This window comes from Acipenser ruthenus, chromosome 49, assembly GCF_902713425.1.
Source record: "Acipenser ruthenus chromosome 49, fAciRut3.2 maternal haplotype, whole genome shotgun sequence".
Lineage (NCBI taxonomy): Eukaryota > Metazoa > Chordata > Actinopteri > Acipenseriformes > Acipenseridae > Acipenser > Acipenser ruthenus.
Genome location: NC_081237.1, coordinates 4,509,881 through 4,523,317, shown reverse-complemented (window position 1 = coordinate 4,523,317; position 13,437 = coordinate 4,509,881). Strand labels below are relative to the sequence as shown.

Genomic DNA, 13,437 nt, shown 5'->3' with positions numbered 1-13,437 from the left:
CTGTTACATTGATCTAAAACCATGCCAGATCTTTACACAGCTTCTGTTTAAATATTAAACCAGGACCAAACTTGGCATGTTTGTTACAAGATAAAAACACTCTTAAAAAAAGAGACACTCAAAATTTGAGATTTTCACAAAGTTCCTTTTTTTTCTTTTTTCAATTCCTCTTTTAAATACCATTATACACAGCTGTAACAATGACTATATTCACACAGTTATTGTTTTGAGATTCAGCTTTTATTAGGGAGCTCCCCTAAATCCCTCGTTTAGAAAGATACAGGGTATTAATGCTAGCAGGGTAGCCGTCTGTGTGACAGGCAGGAGATCGAGACGGAGGATGAAGTTGATACGCCTCGCAGGCAAACAGGATTTATTTACATATCAACACACTGAACAGCTCGCGTGACACTACCAGCAACGGTAGAGCACGGAACACATACAACACAGTGTACGAAAACTTTGGTGGGATCTACAATCTCTGAACTAATCTTCTCTGTTCAATAATAAACTCTGGCTACTTGCCCAGCTGTCTGCGGTTTCGACTTGTTTACTCAATCTTGGGTATGCAACCCTAGTTCTGGTTCTCTCTCACTCACACACTGTGCTGAGGAGCTTGATCATGGTGGATAAACGGTTAGAGATGATATGTGACAGGTGGATACGCGAAAGATTACTGTATTTAGATTCACCACCACTAAGATCAACTGATTAGACCTGCATATATCTCCAAGCGAGACTGGCTAATCTCCAATGGCTAGCAGTATGATCAGGTTTGCAGAAGTGCCACAGGTCTACTGACATTTCTTTAAAAAAATTACACCTACATGAGAACCAGCCAACTCGGTTACTCAGAGACCCAGCCCCCCAACACGCCCCTGGCAGCCTTACCTGAGGTAGGTGTGTGCTGCAGTTTCTGTCCCGTCGCGCTGCCGTTGGTCTGGCAGGTGGAGCTGCTCAGCTTGTCAGGGTAGCCCGGGTCTCGGGTCTGTGGTACCGGACTAGGCGTGCTCCTCTGTAAAACCGAGTCAGACAACGTCAGTCACAATCTCAAGATCGAGTAAAGGGGATGATGCAATATTGATTTGAAAGGAAGGAAAGTTTACTAAGCACACTGCAAAGTTAGAGTGCAGCAGATAAGAGGAGACAAAAGCTGCGCAGGTCTAAGGAGCAAGTAGCTTCAGTGTGGTTCCAAGGTCAATTCATTTCTTTCTCCCCCACTAATGTCATCTCTACCAATAATATTATAGAATAACAAGCAGGGGTGGGGGCATCCGAATTGAAATACCCCAGCTGATGATGCTTGAACTGGGAAATAAATAGAATTATAAAAAAAAAAAAAAAAAAAAACACAACACACACATTGCAGCAATGGAACTTGAGACGGGGAACAAGCGTAGGAAAAATGGGATGGAGAAATAAAATAGCTGTTTAAGCCATTTAATGTTTGTGGATACCGCACTGTGTCAGCGGGGCGGGTGGGACTGGTGATCGAGTGCAGTGGCAACCCACCAGTTTCAGCGCACAAGGGAATACTGATAAAATGAGGATATGAACGAGGGGGCTACAGGCATTGCAGGACCTCCTCAAGGTGCTCTGGACAGAACTAACCTTTCCCAGGGTGCAGGGAGTAGGGTGATGGGATGGTAGAGACAGACACACTCACCAGTTTCTCTGCGCGACTGGGCAGCACCACGCTGGCCAGGGGAATGCTGACTGGCAGCTTGCAAGGGTGCACCGTGCTCAAGGGGATACTGACGGGGAGGCTGGTGATGGTGTCAGCAGTTCCAGGGGGGATTCTCTCTTTACAGCCCTGAGGGGATGGAGGCGGAGTGGGGAGGGAGGAGGGGAGAAGGTGGAAGACACACGGAGAGACAGAGAGGGTGAAATACCCTGATAAAAAACACACAAGCATTTCCACCCCTGCAGAACCGTGCATATAAAAAAAGAAAAAAACAGGACAGCAAGCAAGCAAGAAAAGAGGGTTTCATCATGATCATAATTTCGAGTTTGTACGAGACACAGATTTCATTTTTTTTTTTGTATCTGGGTGTTTTATCGGTTAAAACCGAAAATCAGAAGCCCTAAATATAAATGTGCCTTTGTAATAGCTGTTTTTTACTGAATTGCTGGCCCCTTGAAAAGAACACGAACTGCAGCATTTCATAAAATAAAAAGGGAAGACGAGTCTCGTGCAGAGCGAGACTGAACAGACACTCAGAAGGTACCTTGCTGTCAGCAGTCTTGGCCGCCCCGCTCTGTTGGCTCCCAGGTGAAGGGGGCAATGGGAAGGTCTGTCCGTGTTTCAGCCCCGGGGTGAGTGGAGACAGAGCCCCATCCCTTCCAGCCTCACCTCTGAAGAGAGAGAAAGCAACAAATCAGACCGACACTCGCACAATGCTGCAATCGAGAACTTCTAATGTGTATTCTGAAAGAGTCAAGGGTAATCAAATTAAACTATTAAATTATAACTAATTATGTACTAAAAAAAGACAATAAAATGTATTTATGAATGTCATTAAATGTAAAAAAGAATACATTTTATTGTCTTGGTTCAAAACATATACAGACATTATTTACAATAATATTTATTTACAATAATAAAGCAAAGCAGATTTATACTTTACACTAAAAATTAAAAAAAAAAAAACCAAGTACAATTTACTCAAAACCCTCGTGACACTTTCTATAAATGCCCCTCCCCTGTGCACCTCACCTGTGCAGCCCCAGTGCAGCCCTCTGGCCCCAGCTGGGCTCCTGGTTGAGGTGTCTCCACAGGGCAATCTTGGCCGGGGAGAAGCGTGTGTAATCGGGCAGGGCGTGGCTGGGCTGCCTCTGCCTGGCCCCGGGGGTAGGGGGAACGATGTCTTGATCATGAGGGGAGGGCAGGTAGTGCGAGACGAGTTCCGCTTTGCCCCCCCTGTCGAACCCGTCGCCCCCATTCATGGACAGCTCCGGGCTCAGCCCGTTGAAGGCCGGCAGGGGCAGCTTGGACACCTCCATGTCGAGGCAGGGGGGCTGCAGGTCCAGGCAGGGGGGCCCCTTGCTCCTGTAGTGGGAAGGCAGGGTGTCCTCACAGGGGCTGTACGACTTGAGCTGCAGCAGCTCCTGTTGGCGCTGGCTCTTCTCCAGCTCCACAATGCTGATCTGAAGACACCAAAGGAAGGAACCACAGCGAAAGTGGATTAAATTAAACAAACGTTTTGATTATAAAAAACAGGTGGTGTTTGCATTCAGGTTTAAAAGGAGTGTCACAACTTTTAAAATTAAGATCTTTTGATTATTTTCTAGTTCCGTATACTGCAATTAGGCAGCTGCAGATACAGGGATGGAAACAGGACTCCCATTGCATAGCAGTCTGATCCACTCCTGGTTTTATTAGGGGTTTAATAAGACACACCTGAGCTTGTTAGCTATAAAGTGGCTAATCAAGCTTGTATTAACTGGAATGGATGAAACTGCTGTGCAATAGGAGTCCTATTTCCATCCCAGCAGATAGTTCGGCATCTACCTTCGTTGGCGTACACAGAAGGAGGCAATAGCCGAAGCTTTGGATTTAAACGTTTAAGTTTTGGGTGTTTGACTGTGGAATGCCCTCCATTTTATGGCGACACAGTTAAAAGTTTTGCACACTATTTCGCACATGGTTTTTCTTATTACAATCTCAGGACAGGGATCCCCAAGCTCCTTCATTGCAAGTGAGATTGCTGCTATTTAGCCCTACCCTGTATAGTCCTACCCTCTGCAATGAGTCACCTTGGCTTCTACATTTTAAACAGTGCTTCCTGCAGCTAGTGCCATTAACCACATCTTCCTCTCTCTTTCCCTCTCCCTGACAATTCTGCTCTGGTTCCAATCCCTCAATTAACTCCTGCAACAAAAAGAAAAAGGTCCCAGTTCTAGTCTCGTAATCGATATGCTAGACGCGCCAGGGACGGAACGAAGACTCCCTCTGCATGGCACTTTGATCTATTCTTGGTTTTAGTACGAGTTAAACTACACCTGTGCTTGCTACCTATATACTAGCTAATCAAGCTTGTAATGAAACCTGGAATGGGTGAAACTGCTTATTTCCATCCCCGCACGCTACTAGCACACACTGGCTGGTGATTGATATCCTGAGAGACATATGCAATACACACCCTACTCCACTGCTGGACCCCATGGCAGACCCATCAAGAATGGAACAGAGAGATCTCTTTACCAAGGTTTTTAAAATCCATGATTTTACCTCTAATAGGACTAGTGGCATTATGAAAAAACAAGAATATAGAAGGTGATAAAAAAGGCAATAAAAGATTGGAAAACCTTGGCTAACACTCCTGTAATGCCAGCCAGCTATCCTGAGGCAAAGGAGCAGACCTAGGATCAACTGCAATTACAATGTTGATCCTTGGCACACCTGCGTAACTGTTATTATACCATATAACAGATCAATCACAACTGAATTGCACACCTTTCCAAGTGTAATCATTCACATTTTCATGTTGTTTTACATTGTGCGATCATTACTCTCATTTTCCACCACTTAGTGACCCCATTATAAAAAACAAGTTATATTGTATTTTGCTTTTGCACGATTCCCCTCTAGCTGCAGCGCAGTGCTTGTTGTGAGCGCCCCCTACCTGCAGCTCGAGGCAGTGTCGCTGCTTCTCGGAGATCTGGCTCCTCAGTGCCTGCTTCTCCTTCAGGAGAGACTCCAGAGACACACTCGACCAGTCCAGCTTCAGGTCGTCACACCGGGCCTTCAGCTGAGAGGCAATGAAATAAATGAATAAATAAAAAACAAACACACCAGGCTTCAGTCTTTACTCCTTTAGCAGAGTAACGTACGGTGCATCCCATAGGATGGTCAACAACTGAAATTAGTCTCAATTACCAGCTAAAAACTACCAATTAAAAAAATGCAATAAAATCACGACTGTCACGTCCCATCAACAGTAATTCTCTTGCACCCTATCAGTCTGCTTCCACTAAGATTTTAAAGTATTGTATTAATTGTGACCATTTTACATTTCTCTTCTTATAATAAGAAGGAATAAATCCTTAATTCCCTCTCTCCCTGTGTAACCTCGCACACAGCCAAAAGGTCTATCTAACACAGGATAAGATCAGGTTCTTCTGATGTTTCAAAATAACCTTTGTTTTGTAAGTGTTGTTATCACAACACCTTGGGCTGGTGCCTGCTTCTATCACACAGACAAGATAAGAAACTGGTTTATTTAATGATGTACAGTACTGTTACCACGGGATGAGAACCCTTTGTTCATTAAAACACTGATTACGATCACAGGTACAAAGTCTCAAGCCTGGGCCGGCTTGATCTTCAAAAGACTGGCTGGGAGACTCCAAGAAGGGCAGCTGGTTTTGCCTTCTATTTAAACCTGTGTATTTCTGTACTCTTTACTCTCTTTATCCAAGCTGGCATTGAAGGTTTTGTGATCGATAGAGTGTCCTGTAGGATACCTACAGCACGGTTTTGTTTGAAGATTTGTTGGTGCAGTTTGCATGTGGTTACGTTCTGTACTGTCTGTCACTGGATTTCCTGTTTGTTCCGGAATTAAAACTTCTTTTTTTTTTTTTTACTGAAAATCGCATGAAGAGCACTGGAATTATTATAAACAAACCTTTTATCATTACACCATGGCCCACCACCTCTTTATGGACAAATCGGCTGACTACAGCAAGTGGGGCTGATCCTTCATAGCTTTAGACTAGCGTCACGAATGGGACTGTCGCCGATAACACCACTATTGATTTTTCAGTGCAATCAATCTCAGGGCTGTATTGATGAATGTTCCAGCCCCAGCGCCCTGGCTCACTCACCAGGCACAGGCTCTGCTCCCTCAGCTCCGATGCGTCGCTCTCCAGCTGCTTGGTCTGCTCCTTCAGCTGCCGGTTGTGGGCGGAGATCTCCTTCTGCGCCTGGACCAGGTCCTCGTACGTCAGGGCCTTCACTCCCAGCTGGGGGGACAGAAACAAGTTCACAGGGATTGTGGCGAATTAAGCTTGTCGTTAAACCTGGAATGTGTGAAACTGCTATGCAATAGGAGCCTTACCACCCCCATCTCTGCATAAACTACAGAACACAGACGTTAAACTGGGAGGAACTCAAGGGAAAGCAGGTGTGTGTACACCGATGAAGACACAAGCCAAAACCTATGTACTTGATTTAGTTTCTCAGAAGTTTTGACTTATATTATTGAGTATTTTGCAAGTTATGGATCATGTAAACAGTAGACAAATGGTTTCAGATACTACCTGCATCATTCCCCTCCGCTCCCACTCAAGTAGGCCTTGTTAAGCACACAGTAAAAACCGAAATGACTCAAATAAAATTGAGTCTAATTAAGCTTGCTGTGAGCCAGAGCTCTCCATCCTTTTAGACTGAAAGAGCCATTTCAATGACAAAACAGTAACTGAACTGCGCAATGCTTCTGTGTTGCAAACAGGCTCATTAACCAGGTTACAAAGCTTTGCTTTCGCACTTCGACTTGCTTTTAAACAAAAGCTACTGAATATCCAGCCTTCCCCCTGCCGTGGAGCGGGAGACGCGGAGGAACGCACCTCCTCGAGTTTGTGCTGAAAGAGCCCCTTGGTCTTCTCTTTCTGGGCTTGGCAGAGAGTGTACAGCTGCTCAACCCGGCCCGACAGCTCGCTGTTTCGTTGCTGGAGAGAGAGAGAAAGGGAAAGAATAGTCATTAAAGCCCTCCAAGAGAGTTTATTCTAGAGCAAGGGGAAACCTAAGCAGCAACAAATTTAGAGAGACACAGAAATTAATATTTAACTTGTAAAATCACTGATAAAATTCATACTATGACCCCAATGACGATTCTTATGCCACACCCCAATACTGTAAATCCTAAATCCCCACTGCCTTACACTGAAGGCAGTATTACAGGATCACCTTACATCACAGGAACCCCTCCCCTGCAGGCTCAGCACTGTGCACCATACTGTTACCCCTGCATTGTTTTAATCACCTTCTCCTGCTCCAGGATCTGCTGCAGGCTGGTCTTGTACTGGGGAGTCTTCATGTAGGCCATGAAATGCAGGTACTGGACTTTGATGGAGTCTGTGAGAGAAAAATCAAGCGCAGAGCAGCGCGTTATACACCTTGTCCATCTCCCTGTGCTTTTATCATTACAACCCCTTCTCAAAGACAAGATGGTGTCGGCGAAAAGCCCCACAAATGTTGCTCTGCCTGTAATCTGACAGCATTTCTATATTCAGCTCAATCACATGTTTAATACCTATTAACAGACTTCCAGCAGCTTTATTTGCTGAAATTACAATTAAAATAATATTTGTTTAATTACAATAATCCTGCAGTAATTACAATTATACTAAAAAGTAACTACACTACACACATTAACACTATATATTCAAAATAACCCAGCAACAATCACAGGTACGAATACAGAAACATGCTAGACAGCCTTTTATTTATTCAAACTAACAGGGTCACTAAAAGTGGTTTAAAATACGAGAATAATGGTCACTCAATGTGAAAAGCAACATGGAACTGCAAATGAAGCTTGGGAAGGTGTGGAATTCAACTACAATCGATTACTTATCTGGTATAATTACAATTAGAACTAATTAAGTAGGCGTGCCAAGGTTCAACTATAATTAATTACAAAATCGGACAACTCCATTTGTAACGGAGTCCAGCTGTGCCTATGAATGAAGGTAACCCTCCTACCCAGGAGCTGCTGCAGTGCAGGGGGGGTGGGGCTGAGCAGCAGCTGCCCTGATGAATAGCGTTGCACTTTGGGAGGTAGTTGGAAGAATGGGCTACGAGGTGACTTGTATGCATCTGAGAGAGTCAGGCAAGAGAGAAAACAAAAAAAGGTTACTTTACACAGGAATCTATTTTAATGAACTAAACAGATGTCAAAACACAGCTACATGAATACCCCTTTCCTCCCCGGATCGATTTATTGACCTTCCCCATTATTAACATCACTGAATACAATAACACAGAAAGGAGGTCAGCCCGCTGTTTAGATACAGTAAGATAAACTAGACCTCTTAGTGTGGTAAAGCATGTATACTGAGGAATACTCCCTTTATAATAGAGCAGCTACAGTCTTAATATTTCACACAGGAACATGTGTATGCATAAATGCAATAATAATAATAATAATAATAATAATAATAATAATAATAATAATACCCTTAAAACAATTTTTCTTCTTTTCTCAAGCTTACAAAAAAAACGCTGGTCTGCTTTACAGTGCACATGTATGAAAAGCTTGGTGTCACATGCTTCACGTAGCTTTCGGAATAGCTTTAAAATGCAGTACAAGTAAGAGAAACACGCTCCCACACTGACCCTGAGGGGGCGCTGTCTGGGACACGGTTTTGGCGTGGAGCAGGTCCAGGGCTGACTGGTTCTTCTTGGCTTTGCGCTCAGCGGCTGCGATGAGATTCGCCTTCTTGGGGCGGCCGCGCTTCCTGCCGGCCATCTTGCGCCCCTTGTTGCCGATACGGGCCTTGCGCGGCTTCGCGGGGGACCCCTTCTTCACCAGGGCCACGGACCCCGACTTCTCATCTTCACCCCCAGAATCCTGACCGAGAGAGAGAGAGAGAACTGAAATACAGTGCTACCATGTGCTTGATTTAGAGCAGGGGGGTCCAATCCTGGTCCTGGATGACCAATCCACTCCAGGTTTAACAGATACAATTATATAATTAACTACTTTAGGGTCTGGACAGAGGTTTCATTACTTAAACAATTAACAGGGTTGGAACAAATACCAGGACTGGAAAGGCCAACTTTGGCCACCCCTGATTTAGACAGAGGGCCAGTGGATTGCTCCACGCCCCCCTGCCCCCGAGAGCACAAAGAAACTCAGAAGGTCCGCTTACCTTGTGTTCCTGGATCTTGGTCGGTGTAGTCGTGTTGCTTTTGCTCTCTTTAGTTTCTCTTTGTAGCCGACGTCTAGCTGCCTCTTGTTCCTCCTGAAACATGCAACAAGTTGGAATCTCAGCCCATTGACTTGAATGGGAAGGCAAGGGCTGGACGTGAACCACAAACCACACGGTTCAAAGACCAACGCCTTACTATTCAACTAAAGAGCAAGCTCTGCAGCAGAGAGGTAAGCATGAGCGTTGCGTGGATGTCTGCATTACTGACCGATCAGCCGCTAGGAGACGGATTACAAACAGCAATGCTACTGTTACAAAACAGACCACTGCAGGGACCCCTTCTTAACCTGAACACGGGCAGATCGGACGAAAAAAAAAATTCTAAAACAGAACAACCCCCATTCTTACACGCCACTACCAACCTTCACAATAACAGCGCATGTGGATGTAGAAAAGACATTGGGAGGCTGCATTTACAAGTCATGACTGTTTTTAAATCGGCACCTATTCTTTTAAAAATGTCATTCATACAAGGTATTATTAGTTGAACCCTACACAGTGTCAATACACAGCCCACCCACACTCAGGTTTGAACAAAGGATTTAAAACAACCAACCCTAACACTTGCCAGATATGTTTATACTGTACTTCTCCCACGCCAGCTCCCCAAATAAAGATAATAATCATTTAAAAAAAAAAAAAAAAAAACTTACCCTGAGTTTTGGATTTCTGAGACTAGAAAAATAGTTTTCAAGCTGAAAGAGACAATGATAGAAAGAGTTACATGAGAGCGGCACGCTCGGTATGGAAGATTACTACAGCAACAGTCAGAGCTCTCTCTGCAGCACACCGGACCAACAGCTACCCCTGTCTTAGCAGTCAGTTAACTGAAGAGCTACAAGTGGCAAGATTTCCAAAACACAGGATCAAAGTACAACCATCTTCTTAGAGGTGGAAAACTGGTTTTGGTTGGGACACCAACCTTAAACGCTTCATTTACGCATTCTGAATTAAAACGAACGACCTACACCCTGTGTGTACAAGCCGCAGATGGACTTTTGAGCATTTTACACTGCTGGGGAAAAATCGCCTTGGATTGTGTCAACCACTCATCGGTGGTTATCCAGGGATTACCCTAAAAATAAGTGGTTGACAGAATCCAGGGGGAATCCCTGGTGCTGTAAAATGCTCTAAAAAGCTGATCAGATATCCTTAGTTTCTTATCGGTGTTAGCATGTTATAATTGGTGGTTAGAGTTTGCTGGATAGTCTTTATACTTACTATGGTGCGGTCTATTGTATGCAAGTAGTAAGAAACTGGTTTCCCTGTCCAGGATACAGAGCCCCTCAGTGGTGATAATTCCACAACCCTCATTATTGTGCCTATGTCTGGAAGGGAAGAGAAAGAGCACAATATGAAAAAAAACACAAAATAAATCCAACAAATTATACATATTACACACATTTCTTATTACTTTAGTACTATACAAACTGGAAAAAGAAAGTCACCAAGTCTCTCTCTCTCAAACTAATTTAGGTTTAAGAACCTGATGTAAGAAACTGGTTGCATGAAAATTAAGCAACAGACTTCCACATACCGCTCAAGTTCCGACTGTTTATTCTAAAGTTTAGAGGTGCAAAAGGTTTAGAGGATACGATTTTGCCACCTGGAACGAAAAACAAAAACAAGGAGAGAAAGAAAAAAAAAAAGTTAGGCGTTTCAGAAATGAAACCAGATAGAATTCAGTGAGCTGCTGCACCTGACAACCGGCCCGAACGTTTCAATGCAACTGTAATTACAACGCAGAAACATGATCCTTTTCATCTTCATACTACTCCGATACAGTTTGGAGTTTAAACTTCAGTGGTTACACCGAAGATACGTTAGTGCGTAGATTGTATTTGTCCACGTGATACTCTGTTTTGACCCGAGGAACTGGCCATCGAGTTTCTGAAAAAACACCCTCACGCATGGCAGATCTTAATTACACAGCAGATTCGTTTGCTGAAATTACAATCACAAAGCTCTTCTGTTCAATCCGTTACAGTTATGCTGCAGCAATTACAATTTCAATTGCACTAAAACAATTACGTAAACAACTACCCACAAACACATTTACTCAGTTTATTCTAAATAACCCAGCAATAAATCGCAGGTACAAATCCAGACACACACTTGAAATAAATGGGGTTACTAAAAGTATTTGAGAACGCAAGGACAATAATCACATGGCAAATACATGTGTCATTGAACTGCAAGCGATCAACTGTATGGTATAATTTCAATTAAACTTAAAATGATGCAGGTGTGCCTAAGTTCAATTGCAATTCATTACAAACTGCACAATCACGATTGTAATTGACCTCAGGGCTGACGCATGGAGACAAACAGTAAAAGCTGGGACACCAGACCCACCTTCTTTCATGTTTGCAAACCGTTCCTTCAGCTGGTGGTCCACCTCGGGACCAAAGGCAAAGTTATTCACAAAAATCACACTGCAAGACAACACTGTGGATTATTGGTACAGAAGGGGAACGATTCAGAGAAATACAGAGCAACACATTCAACCAGGAGCAGAAGAGAAAGGGAAAGGGAGAGTTTAACATCCATTTCAAAATCGCTTCCTGGCAGAACCCAAAACAAAACAGAACCATGTTATGCCTGTATATAATGTGGGCCACATACTGTATCTTGTATGGTTCTAGTTTTTACTGCATCGGCATTGATGCTGCCTGCCAGCAAGAAGTACTTGTAAAGGAGATGTTGCATCTCAAGCACCCCCCTGTACAAACAGATTTGAATACATAAATACAAATATTAAAAGAGATGCCGGCACACACAATACATTTAAACATTTACATATCAATGTCAATATAGATGAAAGCATCATCAAATAACTACCAACAATTAAATTAAAGCTTATTTTTAAAGTTTGTATACAAATAAGCTTTTATTATAAATATTACTATTAGTTTATTTAGTACAGAGACTAGGGAGTGTGAACTGTGCATCAGCTGCAGAGTCACTTACAACAACGTCTCACCCGAAAGACGGAGCACAAGGAGGTTAAGTGGCTTGCTCAGAGTCATACAGTGAGTGAGCCAGGATTTGAACCGGGGACCTCCTGGTTACAAGCCTGTTTCTTTAACCACTGGACCACACAGCCTCCTTGAGCATTATTACATTACTTTCGCAATCCAAGTATTATAGATATTTAAACGGTACAAGAGGAGGGGGAGGGTGGCCAACAAAACTAACCCCGTGTGGTCCCATGCGTGGTTGTTTACGATGACCGTTCCTCCCCCGTCAAACATGTGAAAACCAGAATCCTCACCTTGTGTTTGCGATTCTCTCCTTCCACTCTTCAGAAAGGAAATCCCCTCTTTCCAACTAAAAAAAAATAAAAAATAAATAAAAATAATAAAATAGATTTCAAAGATTTTAATAATGGGCCTAGAAAAAAAAAAAAAGTTATAATCTTTTCCAGGAGATGGCGCTCTCTGATGGGTGTCGATGCCAGCGGCGCAGATGGCAACTACAGCCCCCGCTGATCTCTCACAGACAGAGACTGCAGAACCCCAGCTGCACCCTGGGATACGCATCAGCATGGTCAGTCATCCGGGACAAGCATTCTGCCAGAACGCTGAGAGAACAATGGCAGCAGATCCCCATCCTGAGCCCTGCCAGGGGCTTTCTCTCACACACTCGTCATTCCAGCCTTTCATTCATTATGTCTACCCTGTCAAGGGTGGAAGACCTTGTTTGTCAGCATTAAAAAAAAAAAGAAAAAACGAACCAGTAGGTGGGATGGCTTTCTGCATGCAAGTAAAGGTTTGATGCTCTAGATCTGTGGTTTCCAACCCCGCTCCTCAGGGTCCCCTGTGCCTGCTGGTTTTCATTTCAGCTCAGCTTGCAATTACTTAAATAAACCATTAACTGAACTAATAAAATGCTTAATTAGGTCTTTTACATTTATTTTTAGCTCTTCAAGTTGGAGATTTCAACTTAATTATAAAATTATAAATAACTTGCACTCAGCAACTTTTTAGGAGCCGAGAACAATTATAAAGGTCGATTTAAGCTAATTATGAGTTCAGTTAAGGGCTTAGTTAAGTAATTGAGAGCTCAGCGGGAATGAAAACCAGAAGAAACAGGGGTCCCCGAGAACGAACATTTCTGTGGGCAGTACAATCATCGATATCTTCAAATTATATTTTGAGTGCCCAATTAATCGATTGCTATTTGGAGGCTTAACTGACAGTCCTATTACCTATACACTGCGGCTAATAAAGCTTGTATTAAAACCTGGAATGGGTGAAACTGCAATGCAATAGGAGTCTTCTTTCCATCCCTGTTACGTGTTGGGTTCTGTTGAAGGGCTTGCATATAGCACAAAAGACGTCTAAATGTCTGTCTAACTTCTTTTCATATACAATATATAAAACTTTTCATACGGCTATCATCATAAACTCACCGAATAATTGCCGTGCTTCTTTCCGTACCATTTCATCCACTTTGTAAACTCCCAGTCCATCGCCTGCAAATGCATTTACAATGAACAAA

At 43.3% G+C, this 13,437-nt stretch overlaps 1 protein-coding gene across 3 annotated transcripts in view; it reads right to left on the bottom strand.

Moving 5' to 3' along the window:
- LOC117428812 (histone-lysine N-methyltransferase, H3 lysine-79 specific-like) overlaps positions 1 to 13,437 on the bottom strand; it is a 38,693-nt gene that overhangs the window by 13,039 nt on the left and 12,217 nt on the right. For 2 of the 3 annotated variants that reach the window (XM_034047749.3, XM_034047751.3), the window contains exons 7-23: positions 13,349 to 13,411; positions 12,209 to 12,264; positions 11,290 to 11,369; positions 10,472 to 10,540; positions 10,156 to 10,262; positions 9,588 to 9,629; positions 8,875 to 8,967; positions 8,339 to 8,573; positions 7,706 to 7,819; positions 6,984 to 7,075; positions 6,568 to 6,669; positions 5,827 to 5,964; positions 4,626 to 4,751; positions 2,717 to 3,147; positions 2,229 to 2,355; positions 1,667 to 1,813; positions 892 to 1,015 (exon numbers count right to left, since the gene is read on the bottom strand). In XM_034047749.3, coding sequence (XP_033903640.3) covers positions 892 to 1,015; positions 1,667 to 1,813; positions 2,229 to 2,355; positions 2,717 to 3,147; positions 4,626 to 4,751; positions 5,827 to 5,964; positions 6,568 to 6,669; positions 6,984 to 7,075; positions 7,706 to 7,819; positions 8,339 to 8,573; positions 8,875 to 8,967; positions 9,588 to 9,629; positions 10,156 to 10,262; positions 10,472 to 10,540; positions 11,290 to 11,369; positions 12,209 to 12,264; positions 13,349 to 13,411 — 2,146 coding nt within the window. The remainder of the gene's footprint in view (positions 1 to 891; positions 1,016 to 1,666; positions 1,814 to 2,228; positions 2,356 to 2,716; positions 3,148 to 4,625; positions 4,752 to 5,826; positions 5,965 to 6,567; positions 6,670 to 6,983; positions 7,076 to 7,705; positions 7,820 to 8,338; positions 8,574 to 8,874; positions 8,968 to 9,587; positions 9,630 to 10,155; positions 10,263 to 10,471; positions 10,541 to 11,289; positions 11,370 to 12,208; positions 12,265 to 13,348; positions 13,412 to 13,437) is intronic. The other variant, XM_034047750.3, reaches the window with a different exon arrangement.